Raw genomic sequence first — 25,523 nt, forward strand, 5'->3', positions numbered from 1 at the left:
TTACGCCCGATCGGTCTGGTGCATGCCTGCCTGATGAACATAAAATCTAGCCCATACACTCCAAAGAGAACCATAGGAAAGTTAAGGCACAGAGGCCATTCAGTCCATCATGAAAAGGTAGCAAGCAATTAGTTCTTAAAAGTTCAAAAATTCATTGTCATCTTGGGAGAAGCAAGGATAACATCGCAAGGCTGTGTTTTTTATTCTTGGCCCACGGAAGAGTAGAGACTGGAGGATTACGCGGGTGGATTCATGGGGGTTTACTGGTTTATTGATGTGATCAATTCATGGGACAGATTTTTCCCAAATTTGCATTAAGTGGGATAGTGGATGCGTAAAACAATGTTTTACCCGCTGTCCATGAGGGCAGGTTTTCATGCCATATTGTCCCAAACCTGCCTCATTATTTATGCACTCCCAGGAAATGCGCTGTTTCCATGGTGGGTATGCTGTCATTCTCCCGCCCACCATCACCTCACCGCTGCATCACACCGAGCACCATGTTTAAAGGTCAGCTGCAAGCGCACATCTCAGCACTTCCAGCTCATGACTGCTGCACAGAGGACATGGCCCTGAAACTGAAGAAGGCTGTAGCCCCCAGGTTCAGTGATGCATCTCTCGAGTGACTTTTGGATGCCGTGGAGGCTCGTTGGGATGTCCTCTACCCCCACTTTGGCCACAGGATAGACAAGAACAGCATAGATCCAGCTTGTGAGGTGGTTGGCAGCGATGGTCAGTGCCCAACGCCATTCATAGCTGCTGAGGTCACAGGAAGAGGGGAGTCAGATGGCCCTGGAGTGCGCACCTGCTGATCCTCCTCCCTATGGGGCTCGGGGGCCCCTGGCTGACTCCTTGAGGAGCAGGGGTAGCTGGAGTGAGATCGAGCTGCCCAGAACCCCCCTCGTTTACACACTGTTGGAGGCCAACTATGGCATCAGCAATGGAGTTAAGCCCGCACAGCAGTGCAGGACTGATGTCCTGGACCAAGGTATCCATGGCGTCCACCATCCTGCCAGTGTTGACCTCGGTGTGTTGGCAATGCTGGCACTATCACCTCAGACTGAAAGTGGACAGGCTCCTCCATTGTGCAATCTGAGGAGTGCAGCGGGCATCCCTTCCTGATGTTCCCGAGCTTGTCTTAGCAGCTCGAGCAACTGTGACATGACTGAGTCCAGAGGCTCGTCATCTGCCTCGGACTCGGCAATGTTCTGGCCTCCAGCAGTCATCTGAGTGCCGGGGACCTGGGAAGTCCCTGCCTCCGCCTGCTGTGGATCACAGTGCGATGAACTCACCAGACTGTGATCCCGAGGCTACTCTAAAGCTAGATCCCATCGAGGTGTGCGTCTCTGCGCTGGTGGAGGGTGTGAGTGAGTGCTGAGATGGGACTTCAGGGAGGGTAACTCCTGATTTCTGAGGTTTCTTGGGGCTTGATTGGAGGCCCTGGTTCATGGACTCCAGCTGTTTCCCAGATGTGCCTGCGGAAGCAAGGGGAGATAATTAGTGCATGGCAGTGGCCTGTGAAAGAGGACACATCACTCAAAGCATGGTTGTCTGATGGATGTTGCTCTGCTGGATCCTCACTTGGTAGAGCAGCGTCGACCTCACTGTCAGCACAGGACCGGTCCTGGTCATCGCTGGCCAGCTGGATGGCTCTGTTTTCAAAGTCCATGAGGAACTTGATTCCACCACCAGTCTGTGACCTCTCCCTCTTGTTGTGTGCCAGCTTGTCCTGCATGGTTAGAGGTGGAGAGAGTGTAAGCAGGACGCCCGCCAGGCTATATGATAAGTATACTTGTGCAGGTGGTGAGTGGTCCCATGGACGTGATGAGGGCAATGACGGTGTGTGTGAGAGAGTGAATGCTGATGTCCCTTAAACCGGCAATGAGTGAGATATCCCTGTGGGTGTGTGCTGTGTTGAGAGTTGAGAGTGATGAAAAGAGTGACTTACCCTGGTGGAACGGAGGAGATCATCTATCCTCTTGTGGCATGGGGTGGCTGTCCTCTTTTACAGGGTGTTGGCGCTGACCACCACTGCCACTGCCCCCAAGCCAGATTAGTGATGTTGCTGCCCCTCCCGTGTCCAGAGCAGGGGTAGAGGACATCACAGCGTCCAAAATGCGCTCGAGGGACACGTCATTGAACCTGGGGGCTGCAGCCTTTTTGCTTTTCAGGGCCATGTCTTCTGTGCAGCAGTTGTGGGCTGGAAGCGCTGAGAGGTGTGCGCGCAGCTGCACTTTAAATATGGCGCCCAGCGTGATGAAGCGGTGAGGTGATGGCGTGGTGAGTGAAGGAGAGCCTGCCCGCCATGGAAACGGCGTGATCCCCAGGAATGCGGTGAGTTTGAGACGATGCAGTGTGAAAACTGCCATAGTGGCCAGTGGGTGAAACGTTCTTTTATCTGCCCGCTACTGGTTTAGTACAAACCTGGGACAATTCCACCCTATATCTTTATTGTCCCAAAGGCAAGGAAACATGAAAGATCTTATATTTGGAAGGGTTTGAGTTTCAAAGGGTGTGAGAACAATGGGACTGAGATGAAAGAGGAAAAAGCTGCATTAGAGTTAGTGTGGATAGGTACTATAGCTATTGAGCTGGATAGCGGGTAAGCTGTTGATGGCTGGAGGTAGCTGGAGCTGTTGAGAAGCCTGGTGCTGCAGCAAGCAGTTTTATTCAGAAGTGAATTCCATAGCAAAGTGGAAGAGGGTAAAGGTCATATGGTACACCTTTATTGAAGCTACAGCAGTCTGCCTTGTGTGATAGCTGGAGGAGGTGGCATGGTGGTATTATCACTGCACTGGTATTCTAGAGACCCAGGATAAAGCTCCAGGTCAGGGTTCAAAATCTCTCCATAGCAGATGGTGAAATTTGAATTCAATAAAAATCTGGAATTAAGGGTGGAAAATGACATTTTACCCACTGGCCGCAATGGCAGTTTTCATGCTGTATCATCCCAAACCCGCCGCATTAATTATACTTTCCCCAGAAACAGGCCATTTCCATGGTGGGCGGGCTCTCATTCGCTCACCACGCCATCACCTCGCCACTTCATTATGCCGGACGCCATATTTAAAGGGCAACCATGCGCAAACACCTCACTGCTTCCAGCCCACGACTACTGCAGGGAAGATGTCCACGAAAGGCAAGACTGCAGCTCCCAGGTTTATTGACGGTGTTACTGTAACACCATTTAGATGCCGTGATGTCCTCTACCCCTGCTCCGGCCACAGGATGGAGAATAGCCTGACCAACCAGGCTTGGGAGGTAGTGGCAGTGGTGGTCAGTGCCAATGTTGTACAGAAGAGGTTGGCCATCCAATGCAGGCAGAGGATGAAAGATCTCATCCAAGCCACCAGGGTGAGGCAACCATCTCATCACTCTAAACTCACACACTCAAACCCATCACACATTCACTGGCATCTCACTCACTGCCAGCTCAAGGGACATCACCACTCACTGTCTCACACACATCCTCACATCTCCATCTGGCCTCATCTCCTCTGGAGGCTGCCTCCTCAGCCCTCATCATCTTGAGGCTACTTGGACAGATCAACATGTCCCCAACACACACCCTGAGATACCCTCCTTCCCCAGTACAGCCCTGACCCTGCAGCCTCTTCCCTTGCCTGAGGCCACTTCTCCCCCTTCCCCAAGCAAGACCTAGCCCCGCAGCCGTTGAAAAGCCCCCCCCGCCTTATGGCTGGTCTGGTAGGTAGAGACCTGCCCGTGAGCCCCCCTAAATGTGATGTGGTGCTGTGTGTGAAGCCTGGCGCTGATGACTGAGTGTTGATTGAAGCAAGGTAGGTGAGCAAGTGCAGCCTGCCAGGTCCATGTTGCTTATGAAATACGTTGGTGTGTTTTCCCACCAATGTGGGTGGATGATCCAGCTGGGAGGGATGAGTCCGGCAGGCTGGCCTTATAATGATATGCAGATGTATTACAATGAGGTTCCTGATGGTGGGAAATGTGGCCTCCCATTGGCAGGCTGAGTGGACGATCGCAACCTGGGTTCACACCATTGTGATCGTGCCATATTGTCCACTCATGCCATCGAACACACCTGACACTGGGCACGGAAAATCCCGGCCTAAATTTCTGATAGTAACCACAAAATCATTGTCAATTGTTGTAAAAACCCATCTGGTTCACTAATGCCCTTTAGGAAAGGAAATCTGCTGCCCTTACCTGGTCTGGCCTACATGTGACTCCAGACCCACAGCAATGTGGGTGACTCTTAAATGCCCTCTGAACAAGGGCACTATAATTGTGTAACTGTAATTTTGTGAACTTACATTTTCTTTTCTTTCTTGTTAAAACTTTTATTTTAATTTTTAAAAACCCAATAGTGTTTCTGTCCTCTTACTGCTGAGATCGATCCATCGTCTTCTCATTAACAGATGACCAAAAAAAAAGTGTGTGGCCCATAAACTAAGTTTCCCTCTGGGATTTGGTTTGTGCTGCAGTTAAACACCAGCTGTGGACATAATGGAGGATAGAGGCAAAAAGCTTCTTAAAACTGCAACACATCAGGGAGGGGGAAAGTTATCTGGATATCTTGTACCTGGAGGCAGTCATGCCACTTAGGTCATGGTCAGGGACAGGAGGCTGTGACTGCAGCTGAGGCAGGTAAATCCAGAGATTATTACCTTTGAGGTTGTGCTTCTTAATTTGGTGCTGAGCTCCTCATACTGATAATACAGAACATCTTTCCTCATTCTGACTGTGTCATTGGTACCAACATGGATCACAACAACTGGATCCTCCCCCTCCCAGTGCAGGAGGGTAGGAGTGCAGGAGTGTGAGCCCCTGCAATTGTGCAACAGATATGAGGTTCCTTCAGCTTGTTTGGATGAGAGTGGGGGCTGCAGGGTGGATGAGCAAACTGACCATGGCACCATGGTACAGGAAGCCTTTCAAGTGGGGGAGCAAAAAGGAATGTATTGGTGGTAGGGGACAGTATAGTGAGGGGGATTGACACTATTCTCTGTAGAAAAGCGTGAGAGCTCAGACAGCTGTGCTGCTTGCCTGGTGCTAGGGTTTGGGCCATCTGCTAAGGACTGGAGTGGAACATACAGTGGGAGGGGGAGGATCCAGTTGTTGTGGTCCATGTTGGTACCAATGACACAGTCAGGATGAGGAAAGATGTTCTGTATTGTCAGTATGAGGAGCTCAGCACCAAATTAAGAAGCACAACCTCAAAGGTAATAATCTCTGGAGCCATGTGCAAATTGGTATAGGATGAATAAGACTAGAGACATGAATGCATGGCTCAAAGACTGGTGTGGGAGAAGTTGATTCCGTTTCATGGGGCACTGGCACCAGTACTGGGACAAGTGGTATCTATATCGTTGGGATGGTCTGCACCTGAATCATGTTGGGGCCGGTGATCTAGCGAGCTGCATAACTAGGGAAGTAGAGAGGATTTTAAACTAAATAGTGGGGGCAAGGGATCAAATTTGAGAAGATGTGGTAAACCAAAGAGTAGAGACAAGGCAAGAGAAATAGGTACTAAAATGGGAAATGATAAGCAAACCATCACAGGAAGGGACAAAGAGCAGAAATCTAAGGGTAAATCAGCAGATAAGGCTAGACATTACAAAAATAATAAAAGAACAAAATTAAAGACTCTATATCTGAGTGCATGGAGTATAAAGGAAATAACTCTTTTAATTAAGAAAGAAGTATTAATTGGGTGTTAATTGGATTAATAAGCAAAAAATTAAAGGACATTGCACAGCATTTGAATCATTGCCAAAAAGCTAGTCCAAGCTAGACATAGAAAGTGTGGAAACTCATAAGTTATTGGGTTGCCTTATTGTTGGAGAGTAGCCAACCAGCCAGCTACTTGCATATTCCAGGCAAGTAAACATCAAACATAGCCTTCAATAATTCTTAAGTTTGATAAAGACTTATTAATAAACTTGTTTTTGTAGGCAATAATAAACAATGGAAGCTTGTTTGAGTTCAGCTAGAATTGTCTTAAAAAGATGGCATAGTTTACAGTCACAGCCAGTCAGCCACCTTGGGACATAAGGGTTGAGTTCGAAATCAGAATTTCCCTAGGTTGAGACAAAGATATTCAATATCATTAAATAAATTATACAGGATTACAAGTATAATCTTTTTAATAATAAACATATTCAAACTGTTTATTAAAGTGGATTCAAAAATTGTAAAAGCATGAAAACAAAATACTGCAGGTGCCGGAAATCTGAGCTAGCTCTGAAGAAGAGTCATATGGACTCGAAGCTTGTCAGAAAAGTATTACAAGAATCATTGGGGATTTTAATCTACATATAGACTGGAAAAATCAGATGGGCAAAGATAGCCTAGATGAAGAATTCATTGAACAGTTTCTTAGAACAGCACGTTCTGGAGCCACCAGAGAGCAGACTATACCAGGCCTGGTATCGTGCAATGAGATAGGATTATTGTGGAACAAAGACTCTTTTTGCTGAAGCTTTTCATCTTGCACTCATCAGGACAATTCACAAGGGTTACAATGTAAAGGGAACAACAATTTATGCTGTATGAGAAGAGGGTGCTGACTGGTTGGCAAGTGGACTCTGACTGTTAGAGGCGTTGTCATGGAGGATGCATTAGTTGATGGTGACTGACATACTGGCGCCAGAAGTGGGATTCACAGTAATTGAGATGTCATTGGCTTGAAATTTGAGAAGCAACAGTCTTAGTTTGTAGTTAAATGTGTGGAGTAGTTATTAATTGAAGCCAGGGGTTTCAGTGGCATTGGCATATGCTAGGGAATGTCTGAAAGAGAGTCTGACTAAGAAAACAGGCCAGCCTGGAGCTAGAGATGTCCTGGGAGCTGTAGAAGAATGTGACAGATTATGAATGTGTTCTTGATAGGCTTTCAAAACAAAAAGATGAATAATAATGAAAATAAATAAAATGTGGATAAACAATTAAAAAAACAAAAAAAATAGAAATAAACATTGAAAAAAGGGGTGAGGAACACTTTCGGTTTGACCGCAAACATGACCCAGACCTCCCTGTCGCTTGCCATTTCAACACTCCACCCTGCTCTCACGCCCACATGTCCATCCTTGGCCTGCTGCAATGTTCCAGTGAAGCTCAACGCAAACTGAAGGAACAGCACCTCATCTTCCGACTAGGCACTTTACAGCCGTCCGGACTGAATATTGAGTTCAACAACTTTAGATCATGAACTCTCTCCTCCATCCCCACCCATTTTTAATCCTCTTTTTTCAATATTTTTATTCACTTTTTATTTATTTTTATTCATTGTTTTATTCTATTTTCAATCTTTTTTCCCACCACCCCCCCCTCCCCCCACCCCACCCCACCCCCACTAGGACCATCTGTCACTTGTTCATGTTGCTCTTTCCAGAGTGCTTACCCTTGTCCTGCTATTATCACATTCTGCTTTCTGACCTTAATGCCACTATCAGTACCTCCTTTAGCCAGTATCACTACCATTAACACCCCTTTGTCCTTTTATCCATGACATCTTTGTCAATCTCGGGGGTGGGTGGGGGCGCTGCTAGACTTATTTGGCTGTTGTCTCTTTAATCGGGTAGAAATGTGAAGAATTGAAAGTGAGCTTTGCTGACTCTCCTTCGGCAGCTTGTTCTCTGGAAGCAGCTGATTCCTTCCCGTCAACTCAGCTCCCAACTTTCACTCCGGTTTCCGGGCCGATAACTTCCCCCGGCTCCGGCTCCAACTCCCGGATCCAACTCCGGCTCCGGCTCCGGCTCCAACTCCCGGATCCAACTCCGGCTCCGGCTCCGGCTCCCGGGTCCCGGCTCCGGACTCGGGGTTCAGGTCAGGATCTGGAACATTCGCTCCTGGTATTTTGTGGCTCGGGAACAGGTGAGTGGATTTTCCTGGTTTGTTTTAATTTTAATGTCGAGGGGGGAAGGAACTTTAGTGACGTCAGAGCCCCTCAGACAACGTGTTGACACTAAACACAAATGTTTATTCTTATAAAAGCAAAAAACTGCGGATGCTGGAAATCCAAAACAAAAACAGAATTACCTGGAAAAACTCAGCAGGTCTGGCAGCATCGGCGGAGAAAAGAGTTGACGTTTCGAGTCTGTCGAAGGGTCATGAGGACTCGAAATGTCAACTCTTTTCTTCTCTGCCAATGCTGCCAGACCTGCTGAGTTTGTCCAGGTAATTCTGTTTATTCTTATCCCTGTTTTGTTGAGGTTGAATCTGTCCCGCTCCTGGGAAGACGCGGATTGTGAAGCAACAGCCAGTTCCAATCAGAAACTTCAATGGGAATCATGGGGTTTGGTCCTAAAGAGGAAAAATTTGTGTTAATAATTTCAGAGTCACCTCACTGTCGGATTGGCTGCTTTTCCTTTCAGTGAGTAATAGACGATTTGATTTGAACGGAATGTAGCAATTTAAACAAAAATGATTGAGATTTTGTTGTTACCTGGGATGAAATATGAAGGGGCATTAATTCTAAATGGAGACAATGATGCGTCTGCTCCAGTTGTAGAGGTGGAGCCAGATGAATCTTCCTTTAATTTGTTAGCAAAAGATTGGACCTTGAGCAGCATCTGAGTAATTTGGGTCGGACTTTTCTGTAACACCCGCCTTGGGGCGGGGTAAATTCAATTAAATTAAATTCCGATCTTGTTGCACTGGAAGTTGCTGCCAAGTGAGAGAGTCAAAGGGCGTAGCATCCTCTACAGGAAACCTGAGAGAATGATTAATACGCAGGGTCTGAACAGGAAGAGTAATTTCGAAGTGAATTTAATCCAAATCAGGTTCAGAAAGTGAAATATCGAGATAAAAAGATTGGATTAAGAGGGAGGAAAAAAGAGGCAAAGAAGAAAAAACAACCTCAAATGCCAAGTAAGAGCTGCAGGAATGGGATTCCACAATTGTAATAGTTGATTTTCAGTACCAGAGAGAGATTGTTTGACGGTAATTACGACCTATTAATGCTATTAAAAGGGGTATTTAGACTGGGCAAGCATTAACTTTCTGTGGGGAGTCCGACATGTAAGAGCTCTCGGGTGGTCCGTCTGCTGAACAAGTTCTTTTCATGTCTTCAGTGAGTGTCTAGGCCACTCTCTTCCTGACTGGTAGTGTCTGTGGCCTTCAAGTGCACACTTTCATACAGTTTGGCTGTAGACCTCACTAGCTAGCAAGTATCATTATTTAGCTGACATAGTGAACGCTGCTAATATAGTTACTTCTGGCTTGTGTCTCCACTGTGGCTCTTTTCACCCTTATCTTGACACAATAGTGGGCAAAATCATGTTCCAAGACAAAGGTCAAACTCTTGTTCTCTTTGACTTCAATTGCCTGAATTAATAAAAGTTGATTCTTCCCCTTCTCTAGTCACACTCTGCTGAACTATTCGATATCAATTTATCACTTCTACTTGTGTCATAAGATTGTGCTGTCAAAGGTCACCATTAACCTTTTGCAGAACCAGTTCGCACTGCACCTTTACAATATTGTCCTATTTTTCCCATCAAGCTTAGCCTCTTTCGTCAGTTATCTTCTACTGTCACCCTTTGTCAAACTCCACACACCAAATCACCAAGTCCCAGTTTCCATCTGTAGCAAACACATTTTCCAATTTGATAAGAGTTAATTCACAAACTGAAATTCAGCAAAACTATTGCAAGCAAAGAGCTGAAAAACATTGTGTAGAGTAGGTTCCCCTTTGCAGCATCCACCCTTTAAATGCATAATTCATTAATCACATTATCTCATGTATATTAATTGATTGTTTGGTCCCCTACCCTGGAATAATCTCATCATTCTTTGCTCTCTCCTATGCCTCAGGCATTTGAAGGAGAAGTGTAATAAGTAAATGACAATTATTAATTGTCCCATCACCAAGATATGAGAGATAATGTGGACCTGTGGATGGATCTGAATATTTGCCCCAAAATTCCAAAATGTTTCCCACCACCTTTTCCTGAATTAACTTCTATAATTTGTACATTCTCCTGGATTGTTATATTTTTTGCAAAATTCCTTTAGGTTTTCAGAGAGCAGAGGGATAGCCAAACCTTTCCACATATTTTTGTGGATTACTCGGAGTTCATCCTCCGGTCTCAACTCTGTCATATTGTGATGGTAAGTATTGACCAACTCATGGGTTCCCAACCCGACTGGTCTATCTGGGAAAACAAAGTAACCTGAGTAATGTGACACACCGACCCATGGCCATTTACAAACTTTTTCTCTTGAGTAGTGATGCAATATTCTCCCTCCCCAACATAAGCAACCTGGGTATCAGGAAAACAGACCCGCACCTTCCATGGTACAACTTACATTAGTCACATTAAAGCCACAGGTTGATTGCTGCTGTTGCTTTATTTGTTACAGACACACCATAAACTGCCCTATTCCCTATATCCCTCCAAACTAACTCTGTACATGTAATCTTCCAAGTTGACCATGTAATATCCTGGTATTTTGCTAACACACCATCCCCAACCACCCCAATATTCTCCACCCATTAAAGTGGGAATGGTGTGGAATCAGGTGGAGGGCAGGAAATAAATTACAACACAGTTGAATTAGTTTTTGTACAGTTCAGAAACACAGAATAGACCTGTATTAGGCCCCTGAGTTACCACATGGTTGTACTGTTTCCATATTGATGCAAGTTTTGGCTAAAGTAATGCTATTTTGGGCAATAGAAGGCTAATGGAATGCTACCCTTTATAATGAGAGGAATTGAACATAAATGTAGGAACATTGTGCTTCAGTTATACAGGGCATTGGTGAGATCACATCTCACATACTGTGTGCAGTTTTGGTCTCCTTGTTTAAGGAAGGATGTAAGTACATTGGAGGCGGTTCAGAGGAGGTTTACCAGATTGATACCTGGAATGAGTGGGCTGTCTTAATGAGCAAAGGTTGGACAGACTGGGCTTGTTTCCACTGGAGTTTAGAAGAGTGAGGGGTGATTTGACTGAAGTACACAAGATCCTGAAGGCCTTGACAAGGTGGATGTGGAAAGGATGTTTCCTCTTGTGGGTGAGTCCAGAACTAGGAGACACTGTTTTGAAATTAAGGGTGGTCCTTTTAGGACAGAAATGAAGAGAATTTTTTTTCTGAGGGTTGTGCTATTTTGGAACTCTCTTCCTCAGAAGGTGGTGGAGGGGGAGTCAGTGAATGTTTTTAAGGTGGAGGTAGACATATTCTTGTTAGGCAAGGGAATCAAAGGTTATCGGCGGTTAGTTGGGAATCCAGAAAACAAAACACAAGAAGATTAGCCATGATCTTATTGGTTGGCGGAGCAGGCTCGAGGGGCCGAATGGTCTATCCCTGTTCCTATTTTTTATGTTCTTAATTCTCTATCCCTATTCCATAACGGTATCACCCCCACCCCCCATCACAATTTTCTCTAAATTTTCCCCAGTCTGATCAATTAACCATGAGCGGTACATGATGCACATGTCATTTCTTGCAGCTGTTGTAGAGGCGTTCACCACCCCCCATTTTTTGGTAGGTTTCTTGCACCTGACATGGTTGTAAAGACTCCCCAGTTCACACAAAATTCTTCATCTGGCTGGAGCTCTACCTGAACACCACCTCAGATCTGGTCACTGGTAAGCCCATATCAACAATAAGTTTGATCAGAGAATACCTCATTTCCTTTAAACTACCTGCCTGTGAAATTAAGATCCTCTAAACTGTTTCCCTTTATATGTTATTTGCTCTGCACCTCCTCCTGCCATCTCAGCTCCCTCTGGTGTTCGGGACCCCCTCTCGTATTCACCTTTTGGGGTGCATTCTTTTCCTGTTCCTGTTTAGTTTTCCTGTGATCCCAACCCCATGGAATCCTAAGCCACCCTTTGGCTGTCTTGATCCAAAATGGACCATTTATACACAGATTTTTGTTTAAAGCATAAACAATAACCCCAAGTTGGTCTGTTCAACAATAGCTCCCCAAAAACCCCAACTTAGTCTGTTATATGACATGATGCTAAATTGATAAAGATTCCCCTTGATACATACATTACCAAGTTTCTGAGTAACTGTATAGGGCTGGACTCTGCGGCCAGTCACTCCGCAGTTTTCAGTGGGTGACCATTGCACTCCAGCTGCAGCCCTGAGTCCTGGAAGTAGCGTCTCTTTAAGTCAAATATCTGGCTCCGTTCTAGCCTTTCGAGGCCTGTTTCAGACTTTCTCAGAACAACTCTCAGAGCTTATCAATTTCTCATGGGCACTGTAAGGCCATGTAGACTTCGCAATATGAGTTGTTTGCACACCTTTTGGAGGTGTCTTCCTATCTGTCATCAATCAAACTCCATCTCCTGATGACCACCCCATGGAAGGCCACTCATTGTCTTGGTGTGTAGTTTAGGGGTCATTAGGGTCAAATACAGTAAGTAAGGGCTTCTGTTAAATAAAAAAGTAACTCTTATTTTAGTAGTCTAGTGGGAAAACAGATATAGACCAAAAAACCACTGTGCATGGCCAATATAGTCAACAAAGTCTTGGGAAAACACATCATTTCTGATTATTATTGATTAATTGATCAAAGCACAATCACAGCTAGGTTTGGATCAATGTCTACAAAGTAAGGTTCATTGCAGGTTGACTTAAAAGTCAAAAGTGAAACAAAAATAAAATTACAAAAATTAGTGATTGCGGCTGTAGTTCTACACAATGAACCCGCTTCCCCACTTTGAGGACTGCCAAACAATCTTTATCATTTGAGGAATCATTACAACACTGTCTCCTTGAACCATCCTGTCATCATCCACTGACGTACCAACCCAGGTGGGGACAGACCCGTTGGGTCACAATGTGATTCTTTACCATGTCTTCTGTGTGCGCCCAGGCACATACACATGAGCAAACGCCAGCGTCCACGTTTCCTGTACGTTTAAAAGAAACTTTCAAGAGAAAAGGCTGTGTGAGCAAAGCTAGATCACAGGCGAGTTACTTGGTTATTTACATTTATTTACAATATTCATTATTTTATCATATCTTTCCTTTTGTATTTGCAACCGGCTCCACTTAGTCAGTAAACAAAACTAGGATCCCTCTTGTGTTTCCAACTACTTTTCCTGCATATTCCCCTGGATCTCCTAACCCCTAGATAGAACCATAGAACACTAAAACACAGAAAACAGGCCATTCAGCCCTTCTAGTCTGTGCCAAAATATTATTCCACTACACCCATTGACCTGCACCTAGTCCATAACCCTCCAGACCTCTCCCATCCATGTATTTATCTAATTTATTCTTAAAACTTAAGCAAGAACCCGCAATTACCACGTCAGATGGTAGCTCGTTCCACACTCACACCACTCTCTGAGTGAAGAAGTTCCCCCAATGTTCCCCCTAAACCTTTCCCCTTTCACCCTAAAGCCATGTCCTCTCGTGTTTATCTCTCCTAATCTAAGTGGAAAGAGCCTACTCGCATTTACTCTGTCTATACCCTTCAAAATTTTGTAAACTTCTATAAAATCTCCCCTCATTCTTCTACGTTCCAAGGAATAAAGTCCTAACCTATTTAATCTTTCCCTGTAACTCAACTCCTTAAGACCCGGCAACATCCTAGTAAATCTTCTCTGCACTCTCTCAATCTTACTGATATCCTTCCTGTAGTTAGGCGACCAGAGCTGCACACAATACTTCAAAGTTGGCCTCACCAATGTCTTTTACAACCTCACCATAATATCCCAACTCCTATACTCAATACTTTGATTTATGAAAGCCAGTATGCCAAAAGCTTTCTTTACAAGCTTGCCTACCTGTGATGCCACTTTCAGGGAACTATGGATCTGAACTCCCAGATCCCTTTGTTCCTCCGCACTCCTCAGTGCCCTACCATTTACTGTGTATGTCCTACCTTGGTTTGACCTTCCAAAATGTAACACCTCACACTTTTCCGCATTAAATTCCATCTGCCATTTTCTGGCCCATTTTTCCAATTGGTCCAGATCTCTCTGCAAGCTTTGAAAGCCTTCCTCGCTGTCCACAACGTCTCCAATCTTAGTGTTATCAGCAAACTTGCTGATCCAATTCACCAAATTATCATCCAAATCATTGATATAGACAACAAACAACAATGGTCCCAGCACAGATCCCTGAGGCACACCACTAGTCACAGACCTCCAGTCTGAGAAGCAATCATCCACTACCACTCTCTGTCTTCTCCCACACAGCCAATTTTGAATCCAGTTTACAACCTCTCCATGGATATCAAGTGTCTGAACTTCTGAACTAACCTCCCATGTGGGATCTTGTCAAAGGCCTTACTAAAGTCCATGTAGACAACATCCACAGCCTTTCCTTCATCTACTTTCTTGGTAACCTCCTCGAAAAACACTACAGGGTTCGTTAAACACGACCTACCACGCACAAAGCCAGGCTGACTATCCTTAATCAGCCCTTGGCTGTCCAAATAATTATATATCCAGCCTCTCAGAACACCTTCCAATAATTTACCTACTACTGACGTCAGGCTCACTGGCCTGTAATTACCTGGTTTACTTTTGGAGCCTGTTTTAAACAACGGAACAACATGAGCTACCCTCCAATCCTCTGGCACCTCACCCATGGCTAAGGACATTTTAAATATTTCTGCCAGGGCCCCTGCAATTTCTACACTAGTGTCCCTCAAGGTCCAAGGGAATGTCATGTCAGGCCCGGGGGATCTATCTACCTTTATTCGCTGTAAGGCAGCAAGCACCTTCTCCTCTTTAATCTCTATATGTTCCATGACACTATAGCTTGTTTCCCTTCCTTCCTTATACACGATGCCAGTTTCTTGAGTAAATACTGATGCAAAAAAACTGTTTAAGATCTCCCCCATCTCGTGAGGCTCCACACATAGACGACCACTCTGATCTTCAAGGGGATCAATTGTGTCCCTTACTATCCTTTTACTCTTAATATACTTGTAGAAACCCTTCGGGTTTACCTTCACATTATCTGCCAAAGCAAACTCATGTCTTTTTGCCTTTCTGATTTCCTTCTTCAGTATTTTCTTACATTTTCTATACTCTACAAGTACCTCATTTGCTCCTTGTTGCCTATACCTGATATACACCTCTCTCTTCTTCTTAACCAGATCACCAATATCCCTTGAGAACCAAGCTTCCCTATGCCTGTTAACTTTGCCTTTAATCCTGACAGGAACATGCAAACTTTGCACTCTCAAAATTTCACCTTTGAATGCCTTCCACTTACTGAACACATCCTTGCCAGAAAACAACTTATCCCAATCCACTCTTCCTAGATCCTATCTCATTTCCACAAAATTGGCTTTTCTCCAATTTAGAATCTCAACTCGAGGACCAGACCTATCCTTATCCATAATTAGCTTAAAACTAATGACATTGTGGTCACTGGACCCAAAATGTTCACCTACACATATTTCTGTCACCAGACCTGTCTGGTTCCCTAATAGGAGATCAAGTATTGCATCCTCTCTCGTTGGTACCTCTATATATTGATTTAGAAAACTTTCCTGAACACATTTGACAAACTCCAAGCCATCCAGCCCTTTTACAGTATGGGAATCCCAGTCAATATGTGGAAAGTTAAAATCTCGTACTATCACAACTTTCTGTTTCTCACATCGGTCTGCTATCTCTCTACAGATTTGCTTCTCCAATTCTCTCTGACTATTGGGCGGTCTATAATACAAACCTATTAGTGTGGTCACACCTTTCCTGTTCCTCAGCTCTACCCACATGGCCTCTGTAGACGAGCCCTCTGGGCTGTCCTGCTTATGCACAGCTGTAATATTTTCCCTGACTAGTAATGCCACTCCTCCCCCTTTCATCCCTCCCCCTCTATCACGTCTGAAACAACGGAACCCTGGAACATTGAGCTGCCAGTCCTGCCCCTCCTGCAACCAAGTCTCCCTAATAGCAATAACGTCGTAATCTCACGTGCCAATCCACGCCCTAAGATCATCTGCCTTTCTGACAATACACCTTGCATTGAAATAGATGCACCTGAGAACATTTCTATCATGTACAAACCTTTGATTTCCGTCTATACATGCATTCCTCGCTTGACCTTTATCCTCCTACACCTCACTATCTGCTCTAACACTCTGGTTCCCCTCCCCCTGCAAATCTAGTTTAAACCCCCTGGAGCAGCAGTAGCAAACTTACCCGCAGGGACGTTAGTCCCCCTCCAGTTCAGGTGCAAACGGTCCCATCGGAACAGGTCCCACCTTCCCTGGAACAGAGCCCAATTGTCCAGAAACATGTAGCTCTCCTTCCTGCACCATCTCCTTAGCCATGTATTTAGCTGCATTATCTTCCTATTTCTAGCCTCACTAGCACGTGGCACGGGTAGCACTCCTGAGATCATAACCCTGGAGGTCTTGTCCTTCAACTTAGCACCTAACTCCCTAAACTCTCTTTGCAGGACCTCCTCCTCCTTCCTATCCATGTCATTGGTCCCTACATGGACCACGACATCTGGCTGCACACCCTCCCTCCTGAGAATACTGAGAACTCAATCTGAGATATCGCGGACCCTGGCACCAGGGAGGCAACAGACCATCCGGGATTCTCGATCTCTCCCACAGAACCTCTTATGTGTCCTCCTAACTATCGAATCCCCTATCACTACTGCTCTCCTCTTTTCCCTCCTTCCTTTCTGAGCTGAGGGTCCAGTCTCGGTGCCAGAGACGCGACCACTACAACTTGTCCCTGGTAGGTCGTCCCCACCAACAGTATCCAAAACGGTATACCTATTGTTGATGGGAATGGCCACAGGGGTGCTCTGCTCTTTCTGTCTATTCCCCTTCCCTCTCCTGACAGTCACTCAGCTACCTGCCTCCTGACTTTTAGGGGTGACTGTCTCCCTGAAACTCCTGTCTATTACTGCCTCTGCCTCCCGAATGACCCGAAGTTCATCCAGCTCCTGCTCCAGCTCCAGTTCCCTAACTCGGCTTCTCAGGAGCTGCAGCTGGATGCAGCTTTTGCAGGTGTAGTCATCAGGGACAATTGTGCTGTCCCAGACTTCCCACATGCTGCATTCGGAGCACTCGACTGCCCCAACTGCAATACCCGCTCCTAATTTACTGAAAGGAATTTTCCCGGCCTTACCCCACTGGGAACAAGCTCGTCCTCAACCTCTGCTTGCCGAAGCCTCTCGAGCCAAAGCCTCAAAGTTCCACTCCTTCACTGGGCCACTCACACGCTGGCCATTCCTTTTCAGCTTCCCCTCCTTTTATTTTCAATCTCCGCGCTCCTTTTCAAATGACCTCCCCCCACGCTCTCCGCGCTCTTTTTCAATTGACCCGCCTTCAAGATCTGCGCTCTTTTTCAAAAATGTTCTAGATGTTCTAGATATTCGAGATCTGGGTGTTACTGGCACTGATGATGATGGTCTTGCTATCAGTTCTTCACCCTCTGTTTTCACCCCTTCCAGGTCAAACATCACATCCAGCCCCAGCCCTTGAGTTTCTCTTAGATCCGTAACACTGATCGTGCTGTCATGGAATCACAGAATTCTTTCTGTGCAGAAGGAGGCCATTTGGCCCATCATGTCTGCACCAGCTCTGCAAATAAGCAACTCACCTAATACCATTCCCCACCTACTCCCTGTAACCCTGCACATTCTTCCCTTCAGATAGCAGTCTAATTCCCATTTTGAATGTTTAAGCTGAATCTGCCTCCACCGCACACTCAGGCTGTGCATTCCAGACCCTAACCACTCACTTTTTTAAAAAAAAGTTTCTCCTTGTATCACTTTTGCTTCTTTTACTAATTATCTTAACCTGTCCTGCCATCTTTAATAACTTATACACATATATACCCAGGTCCCTCTGCTCCTGCACCCCTTTTAGAATTGTACCCCTTATGAATCTGGAGTCTGGGGAGGTTAAGTGATGGCAGACTGAAGGCTGAGCCCAGGGTCCCAGGACTCTTGCTGCTGCTGCTGAATGTCTCTGAGTCAAATGTGCAGTTACCTTCCTGTACAGCTCCCGGACTATTTAAAAAACAAACACAGACCTTAACTCCCAGCACACAGCTTTCTCATAAACAGGCATTTCAGGTTTCTGAAGCACAAGGTTCCTGGGATCTAAAGCAGCATCAACATCCCCAAACATAGTGCTGCATTTGGCTATTGAACATTAACTCCTTAGTGATGATGGCCTGAGGATGTGAAACACTTTCGTGTTTGTATTCCCTGCTGGCATCTTTACGTGGAATTTACAGCACAAGAACAGGCCATTTATGTTGGTGTTGATGTTCCCCACAATCCTCCTCCCACCCTTCTTGATCACGCTGTCAGGGTAACCTTCAGCTTCTTTCTTCCTCCCGTGTTTATCAAGTTCCTTGAATGTATCTATATTAGAATCATAGAATGGTTCCAGCCACAGAAGGACATTCAGCACATTGTCTCTGTGTCAGTTTTCTGCAACAGCAACTCAGCTAGACCCACTCCTTCACCTTTTTTCTGTAGGCCTGTAAATTCTTTTCTCTTCAGATAATTATCTAGTTCCCTTTTGAAAACCGCAATTGAACCTGTCTTCACTACACACTCAGGCAGCGTATTCCATATCCAAACCACTTGTTGCTTAAAGAAGTTTTTCCTCCTGTCACCTGTGGTTCTTTAATTAATCACCTTTGGGTCTTGACTTTCTGCCGATGGGAATGCTTCCCTCCATTTACTCTATCCAGAACCCTCATGACTTTGAATACCTCTAAGAAATCTCCTCTCAACCGTCTCTTCTCCAAGGAGAGCAGCCTCAGCTTCACCAATGTATCCACATAACGGAAGTCTCTCGCCCTCGGAATCATTCTTGGGAAACTTTTCTGTGCCCTTTCTAAACCCTTCACAACTTTCCCATTGAGGCTGAACCAGTGTTTATGAAGGTTCATAACTTATTTGCTTTTGTACTCTGTGCCCCTATTATAAAACCTGAGATTCTATAAGATTTATTAACTGCTTTCTCAACCTGCCCTGCCACCTTCAATGATTTATTCACATCAGGTCTCTCTGCTCCTGCATTTCTTTTAAAATTGTACCTTTTTTTTATGTCCTCTCTCCTCATTCTTCTGACCCAATTTTCTATTATTACTTATTCAAGGGATGTGGTATATGCTGGCTAGGGCTAGGCCAGCATTTATTGCCCATCCCTAATTGCCCTTGAGAAGGTGGTGGTGAGCTGCCGCCTTGAACCGCTGCAGCCCATATGATGTAGGTATATCCACAGCGCTATTAGGGAGGGGAGTTCCAGGATTTTGACCTAGCAACAGTGAAGGAACGATGATATATTTCCAAGTCCAGATGGTGAGTTACTTGGAGGGGAACTTGCAGATGGTGGTGTTCCCATCTATCTGCTGCCCTTGTCTTTCTAGATGGTAGTGGTTGTGGGTTTGGAAGGTGCTGCCTAAGGAGCCTTGGTGAGTTCCTGCAGTGCATTTTGTAGATGGTTCACACTGCTGCTACTGTGCATTGGTAGTGGAGGGAATGAATGTTGGTGGATGTGGTGCCAATCAAGCGGCTGCTTTGTCCTGCATGGTGTCCAGCTTCTTCAGTGTTGTAGGAGCTGCACTCATCTGTGCAAGGGGAGAATATTCCATTGCACTCCTGACTTGTGCCTTGTAGATGGTGGACAGGCTTTGGGGAGTCAGGAGATGAGTTACTTGTCACTCAATTCCTAGTCTCTGACCTGCTCTTGTAGCCACAGTATTTATATGGCTAGTCCAGTTCAGCTTCTGGTCAATGATAATCCCCAGGATGTTAATAGTGTCACACAACACAATGGAAGGTATCCTCAATGTGAAGACAGGACTTAGTCTTCACAACGACCGTGCGGTGGTCACTCTTACTGATACTGTCCTGGACAGATGCACCTGCGGCAGGCATTTGGTGAGGACGAGGTCAAGTATGTTTTTCCCTCTTGTTGGCTCCCTCACCACCTGCTGCAGACCCAGTCTAGCAGCTATGTCCTTTCAGACTAAGCCAGCTTGGTCAGTAGTGGTGCTACCGAGCCACTCTTGGTGATGGACATTGAAACCCCCCCACCCAGACTACATCCTGTGCCCTTGCCACCCTCAGTGCTTCCTCCAAGTGCTGTTCAACATGGAGGCGCACTGATTCATCAGCTCTGGGCGGTACATGGTAATCAGCAGGAGGTTTCCTTGCCCATGTTTGATCTGATGCCATGAGATTTCATGGGGTCTGGAGTCAACGTTGAGGATTCCCAGGGTATATCCCTTCCAACTGTGTACCACTGTGCTGCCACCTCTGTTGGGTCTGTCCTGCTGGTGGGACAGGACATACCCAGGGATGGTGATGGTGGAGTCTGGGACATTGTAAGGTATGATTCCGTGAGGATGACTATGTCAGGCTGTTGCTTGACTAGTCTGTGAGACAGCTCTTCCAATTCTGGGACAAGCCCCCAGATGTTAGTAAGATGGACTTTGCAGGGTCGACAGGGCTGAGATTGCCATTGTTGTTTCCGGTGCCGGATGGTATGTATGGTTTCATTCCTTTGAGATTTATTTTTAGCAGTTGGAGAGGGCATTTAAGAGTCAACCACATTTCCGTGGGTTTGGAGTCACACGTGGGACAGCAGATTTCCTTCCTTAAAGGACAATAGTGAACCAGATGGATTTTTACAACAATGGACAAAGGCTTCATGGTCATCATTAGACTTTTAATTCCAGATTTTTAGTGAATTTAAGTTTCACCATGGTGGGATTTGAACTCAGGTCCGCAGAGCATTATCCTGGGTCCCTGGATTACTAGTCCAGTGACAATACCACTACGCCACCGCCTCTACATTAAATTCTATGTGCCACATGTCTGCCCTTTCCACCAACCTGTCTATATCCTCTTGAAATCTATCGCCATCCTCCTCACAGTTTACAACACCTTCAAAGTTTGAAATTGTGTCCTGTACATCCAGAGCTAGGCTATTAATATAAATCAAGAAAAACCGTGGCCCTTCTATGTGCTGGCCCCAGTCAGAAATAAGTAAAGTTTTCTGTAATTCGTGTTTTTAATGGGCTTCAATTAAATAATTAAACTGTTGAATATGCCAATAAAATGCCTATAATACTATTTTTTTCACTTAAAGCATAGTTTTAATAACATTTGGGGAGTCACAATTAATACATATGAAAATAATGTAATAGTCAATATAGAAATGATATGGCCAACACATTTTCCTAGAACTCTGGCACTTCAAGATTTGGCACTACATCCCTGTCTGTGTTGCCATGATCTACAACTTTGCTCACAAGCCTAAAAATACCTGGAAAGACTCAGCAGGTCCGACAGCACCTGCGGAGAGGAATACAGTCAATGTTTCGAGTCCTCATGACTCTTCGGTTCTGTTGAAGAGTCATGCGGACTTGAAATGTTGACTGTGTTCCTCTCCGCAGATGCTGTCGATCTGCTGAGTTTTTCCAGGTATTTTTATTTTTGTTTTGGATTTCCAGCATCCGCAGTTTTTTGCTTTTATCTTTTTGCTCACTAGTCTGTTGTGTGGCACTGTTGCAGACTCCTTTTGGAAATCCATGTACACCGCATCAACATCTATCAGTTGCCCCAGCACTCCCACTCCCCTTTTGTGGAACTGGGAAATTTGATGACTCTATGGAGCAGACTGGTTTCTTCAAGAAACAGTTGCCCTTCATTAGAGACGTTTTTTGTGCTTGCTCCCTTGACCCACCCATTACATCACATGACCCCTGATTGACAGGAGGGAGGGACAATACATCCAGGTACCACATTTTCCTCCCCCTTCAGCTTTTTACAATTACTCTTTACAGAAATACATTTAAACAATCCAACAAACATATACACAATTTCAGGTGATTATAAATCAAGTCTCTGAGGTGCTCTTTTTATATGGCTAGAGCAACATTGCTTTTTATATGGCTAGAGCAACATTGCTTTTTATATGGCTAGAGCAACATTGCTTTTTATATGGCTAGAGCAACATTGCTTTTTATATGGCTAGAGCAACATTGCTTTTTATATGGCTAGAGCAACATTGCTTTTTATATGGCTAGAGCAACATTGCTTTTTATATGGCTAGAGCAACATTGCTTTTTATATGGCTAGAGCAACATTGCTTTTTATATGGCTAGAGCAACATTGCTTTTTATATGGCTAGAGCAACATTGCTTTTTATATGGCTAGAGCAACATTACTTTTTATATGGCTAGAGCAACATTGCTTTGCCACTGGAGGTTCCTGAACAGGATCTGGAATTGCATCGTGAGATGCATCAATGGAACTGGGCAGTTCAGGATTTGGCAACTCTTTTTAAACATCTGGAATATCTGCCCTAGATCGATCACGCACCTCAGAACTCGATGGTTCAATGTTAATCACAGGTTAATTGTTGGAATGTCTCACTGGCGTGGTTGTGATCTACGTGCTTACAGATGATTCTATCTCCCAATTACACATGGAAAGATAATGGATCAGTCTCTGAAATAATGGCCCCAGGAGCCCAGCAGGGCCCATGACTGAAATTTTGCATGTTTATTGTGTCACCTACACTGACTGTGAGCTTTACTGTGTATGTAATGGTTACACTTCTGATTACTCTGGTTCCATGTACGCAAATGATGTTTCATTAATAACTCTGACGTTATTGCACCCGTAGTGAAATGTGGCATTGCACAATAACTGAAGAGAAACCGGGAAAGTTGAGATTCCAGAGTGCCTTCCGATCATTTTTTATACCAGACTTAAAAGTTTGTACAGCTTTTCGGCTAGATTATGTGATGAGGGATGCTAAGGAGCTGTTTTAATGTGTCTGATTCCATTCAGATCCACATATTTTTGAAACTCAGTGCTGGTAAAGGCTGTACATTATCTGAAATGACAATTTCAGGTAGGCCATGAACACTGAAACTGTGATGTAGCTTCTTGATAGTTGCGTTTGATGTCAGTGAGTTGGGCTTCGTACACTTCCATGCATTTTGAATGTGCTTCTACAATTAACAAGGACATGGTATCTCGGAATGGTCCTACATAATCGATATGTAGTCAAACTCAGGGTCGACCAGGCCACTTCCATGGATGCAGGGGAGCTGAAACAGGCAACTTCTGTTGTTGTTGACAGTGGAAACGGTGCTTGATCATGCTCTTAATGTCACTGTCAATGTCTGGCCACCAGACATAGATGCTTCGCACAAGCATCTTCATCTTTGAAATGCCTGGATGCGCACTGTGAAGCTCTGTCAAGAGTGGCTCTCCACCTGGTGATGGGACAACTCTTGAACCCCACTTTAAGCACAGCGAATGATAAATGCCGAGCTGCTCAAATCCCAGAGGGAATCTGGAAACAGCTGCCACAACTGTTTTGCAGTTTGTACTTTATTTCGAGAAGCATGCCTTGAATTCAGTAGTAATGAGCCCACCAAGACTTAGGGGTTTTTTACAAAATTAAATTTATTAATAAAAGAAAAGATCTTGACACATAGGTGTACAAATTACTACTATGATGATTCTTAGTTCCCCTAATTAATCTAGCTCCCAGTTACACCTTGGTTAAGGCAACAATAAAACAAAATAAATTTCAATAGACCCAGGCAAATCACACATTACCCTGGACAGTGATATTCACAGTGAATTTTCTCAGCTTCAGTTCCTGTAGACAGCAGCTTGATGCCCAGAGGATAGAGGCTTTTCACACTTGTTATATCTTAGAATGTCTTCTCTCTGACACATAACCTCATCTCCTTTATGCATGTTTCTCCCTTTATAATGTAAATTCCATTGTTCCAATATAGCTTTGCAACTTTACTTTTCTCATAATATAGATCTTTTGCAGTACTCATATTATCAGTAATTTTTGGGAAAATAAATGCATTGTTTGGCTTCTGTCATTTCTTTGAAATTCAAACTACTCTGGTATATCTAAAAATGCAAATGTTCTTCACACCTCAAATTCTAAAACTTCAGCCATGTTTACGTATTTAGCATTTCAAACCTCGTTTTCCTTTTGATCACTCAAAAGCTCCAGACCAGCTGCCTCCAATTCAATTAAATCCCCCCAAACCCGACTATTAAGTCACTGTTACATTAAATAATATTATGAAAATTATTACATTTCCATGACGCCCACAACAAAATTCCATCTTGACAGATTAGTTCCATGTTTCTGACATGGAATAGACTCAATTCTTTAGATACAGGTGAGTTTGACCATCCTTGCAAAGCAAAGTCTCTGACTTTCAACAATATTGGATCTCTGTTCATCAAATTCCTAATTTGTTTCACGTGCACACGAAGAATCGAAGAAATTCAATAATAGCACGAATTCTTCTGGAATGGGAGTATTTACAATACTATCTGGTAACAGGAGATGATTGAATGCATCTGCATTTGTAATGTGTAGGTCAGAACAGCACATAAAAGAATCCTCATGTGCAGATAATGTTACAGCCCAGTGTTGAATTCTTGCTGATACTTTTGGCTGAATGGCCTTATCCTCACTGAATAATCCCGTTTATGATCCGACACAATGATCCAGTAAAATGTCGCCCATGTAGAGACTGGTGAAACTTTTTCACACTGAATACTGCTGATAATCCTTTTTCTAACAGAGAATAACCCTTCTCGGCTTGGGAAAGGATTCTTGAGACATCGCCAATGGGCCTTCCTGATCCATTTTCCACTTTATGTGATAAAACGGCTCCTACACCATAAGGAGAGGCATCACATGTTAATGCCAGCTCCTTCGATGGGTCGGAATGTACCAATAAATATGACAAATGCAGCAATTTCTTTGCTTTCGCAAAAGCTTCTTCCTGTTGTGACCCCCATGACCGATGGTGGCTCTTTTTTCGCAGCGAATATAATGGAGCCAAAACGGTTTACAGGTTGGGGAAGAAGCAGCTATAGTAGCTGATCGTACCCAAGAAGGTCTTGAGTTCAGTTACATTGGATGGTGATGGTGTATTTTTTATTGCTTGAGCTTTATCTTCTACTGGGGGCAAACCCCTGGCATCTACTCTGTGACCTAGATAAGTGAGTTCTGGTGCTTGAAATGTGCATTCCTTCTTTAACTGTACGCTGGCTTCCATGAATCATCTTAACATCTCCTTCAGGTTGGCCAAGTTCTCAGCCTCAGTTAACCCAGTGATGAGAACACAATCCAAATATACTGCTACTCATGGGAGTCCTTGCACAAGACTCTCCATTGTTCTCTGGAAAATAGCGCAAGCTGATGAGACTCCAAAAGGTAGATGGGTGTTCTGATAGAGACCATTGTGCATGTTAATAGTCACGTATTCTCTCAATGTGCTATCTAATTCTAATTTTTGGTAGGCGTGGCTTATATCCAATTTCGTTTGTGACCTGCCTCCAGCCAGCTTTGCTTATAGGCCATCTATCTTTAGAGTGGGACACTTGTCTAGTTTTGCTGCCCTATTTACAGTCAATTTATAGCCTTCACAGATGCGTATGGTGTGGTCAGACATAACCACTGGAACGAGGAATGGGCTGTACCCAGAGAATTGGACAGGTTGGCGGATGCCCAGCTTTTCTAACCTGCACAGCTTTGCATCTATCTTTTCTTTCAATGTATAAAGCACAGGTCT

General features: G+C 44.5%; 2 protein-coding genes across 5 annotated transcripts in view; both read left to right on the forward strand.

Moving 5' to 3' along the window:
• Positions 1 to 25,523, forward strand: part of LOC121270382 (leucine-rich repeat-containing protein 34-like) — an 85,922-nt gene that overhangs the window by 53,830 nt on the left and 6,569 nt on the right. Inside the window, exons 8-9 of the mRNA XM_041175690.1 lie at positions 6,156 to 6,258; positions 7,557 to 7,848. Coding sequence (XP_041031624.1) covers positions 6,156 to 6,258; positions 7,557 to 7,848 — 395 coding nt within the window. The remainder of the gene's footprint in view (positions 1 to 6,155; positions 6,259 to 7,556; positions 7,849 to 25,523) is intronic.
• The window catches only part of lrrc31 (leucine rich repeat containing 31), a 119,368-nt gene continuing 101,517 nt past the window's right edge, over positions 7,673 to 25,523 (forward strand). For 2 of the 4 annotated variants that reach the window (XM_041209430.1, XM_041209467.1), the window contains exon 1: positions 7,673 to 7,848. The gene's annotated coding sequence lies outside the window, so the exon portion shown is untranslated. Of the gene's footprint in view, positions 7,849 to 8,654; positions 8,917 to 25,523 lie in introns of those variants that run through there. The other 2 variants (XM_041209450.1, XM_041209441.1) reach the window with 2 other exon arrangements.

The sequence above is a fragment of the Carcharodon carcharias genome, chromosome 2, assembly GCF_017639515.1.
Source record: "Carcharodon carcharias isolate sCarCar2 chromosome 2, sCarCar2.pri, whole genome shotgun sequence".
Taxonomy (NCBI): Eukaryota; Metazoa; Chordata; class Chondrichthyes; order Lamniformes; family Lamnidae; genus Carcharodon; species Carcharodon carcharias.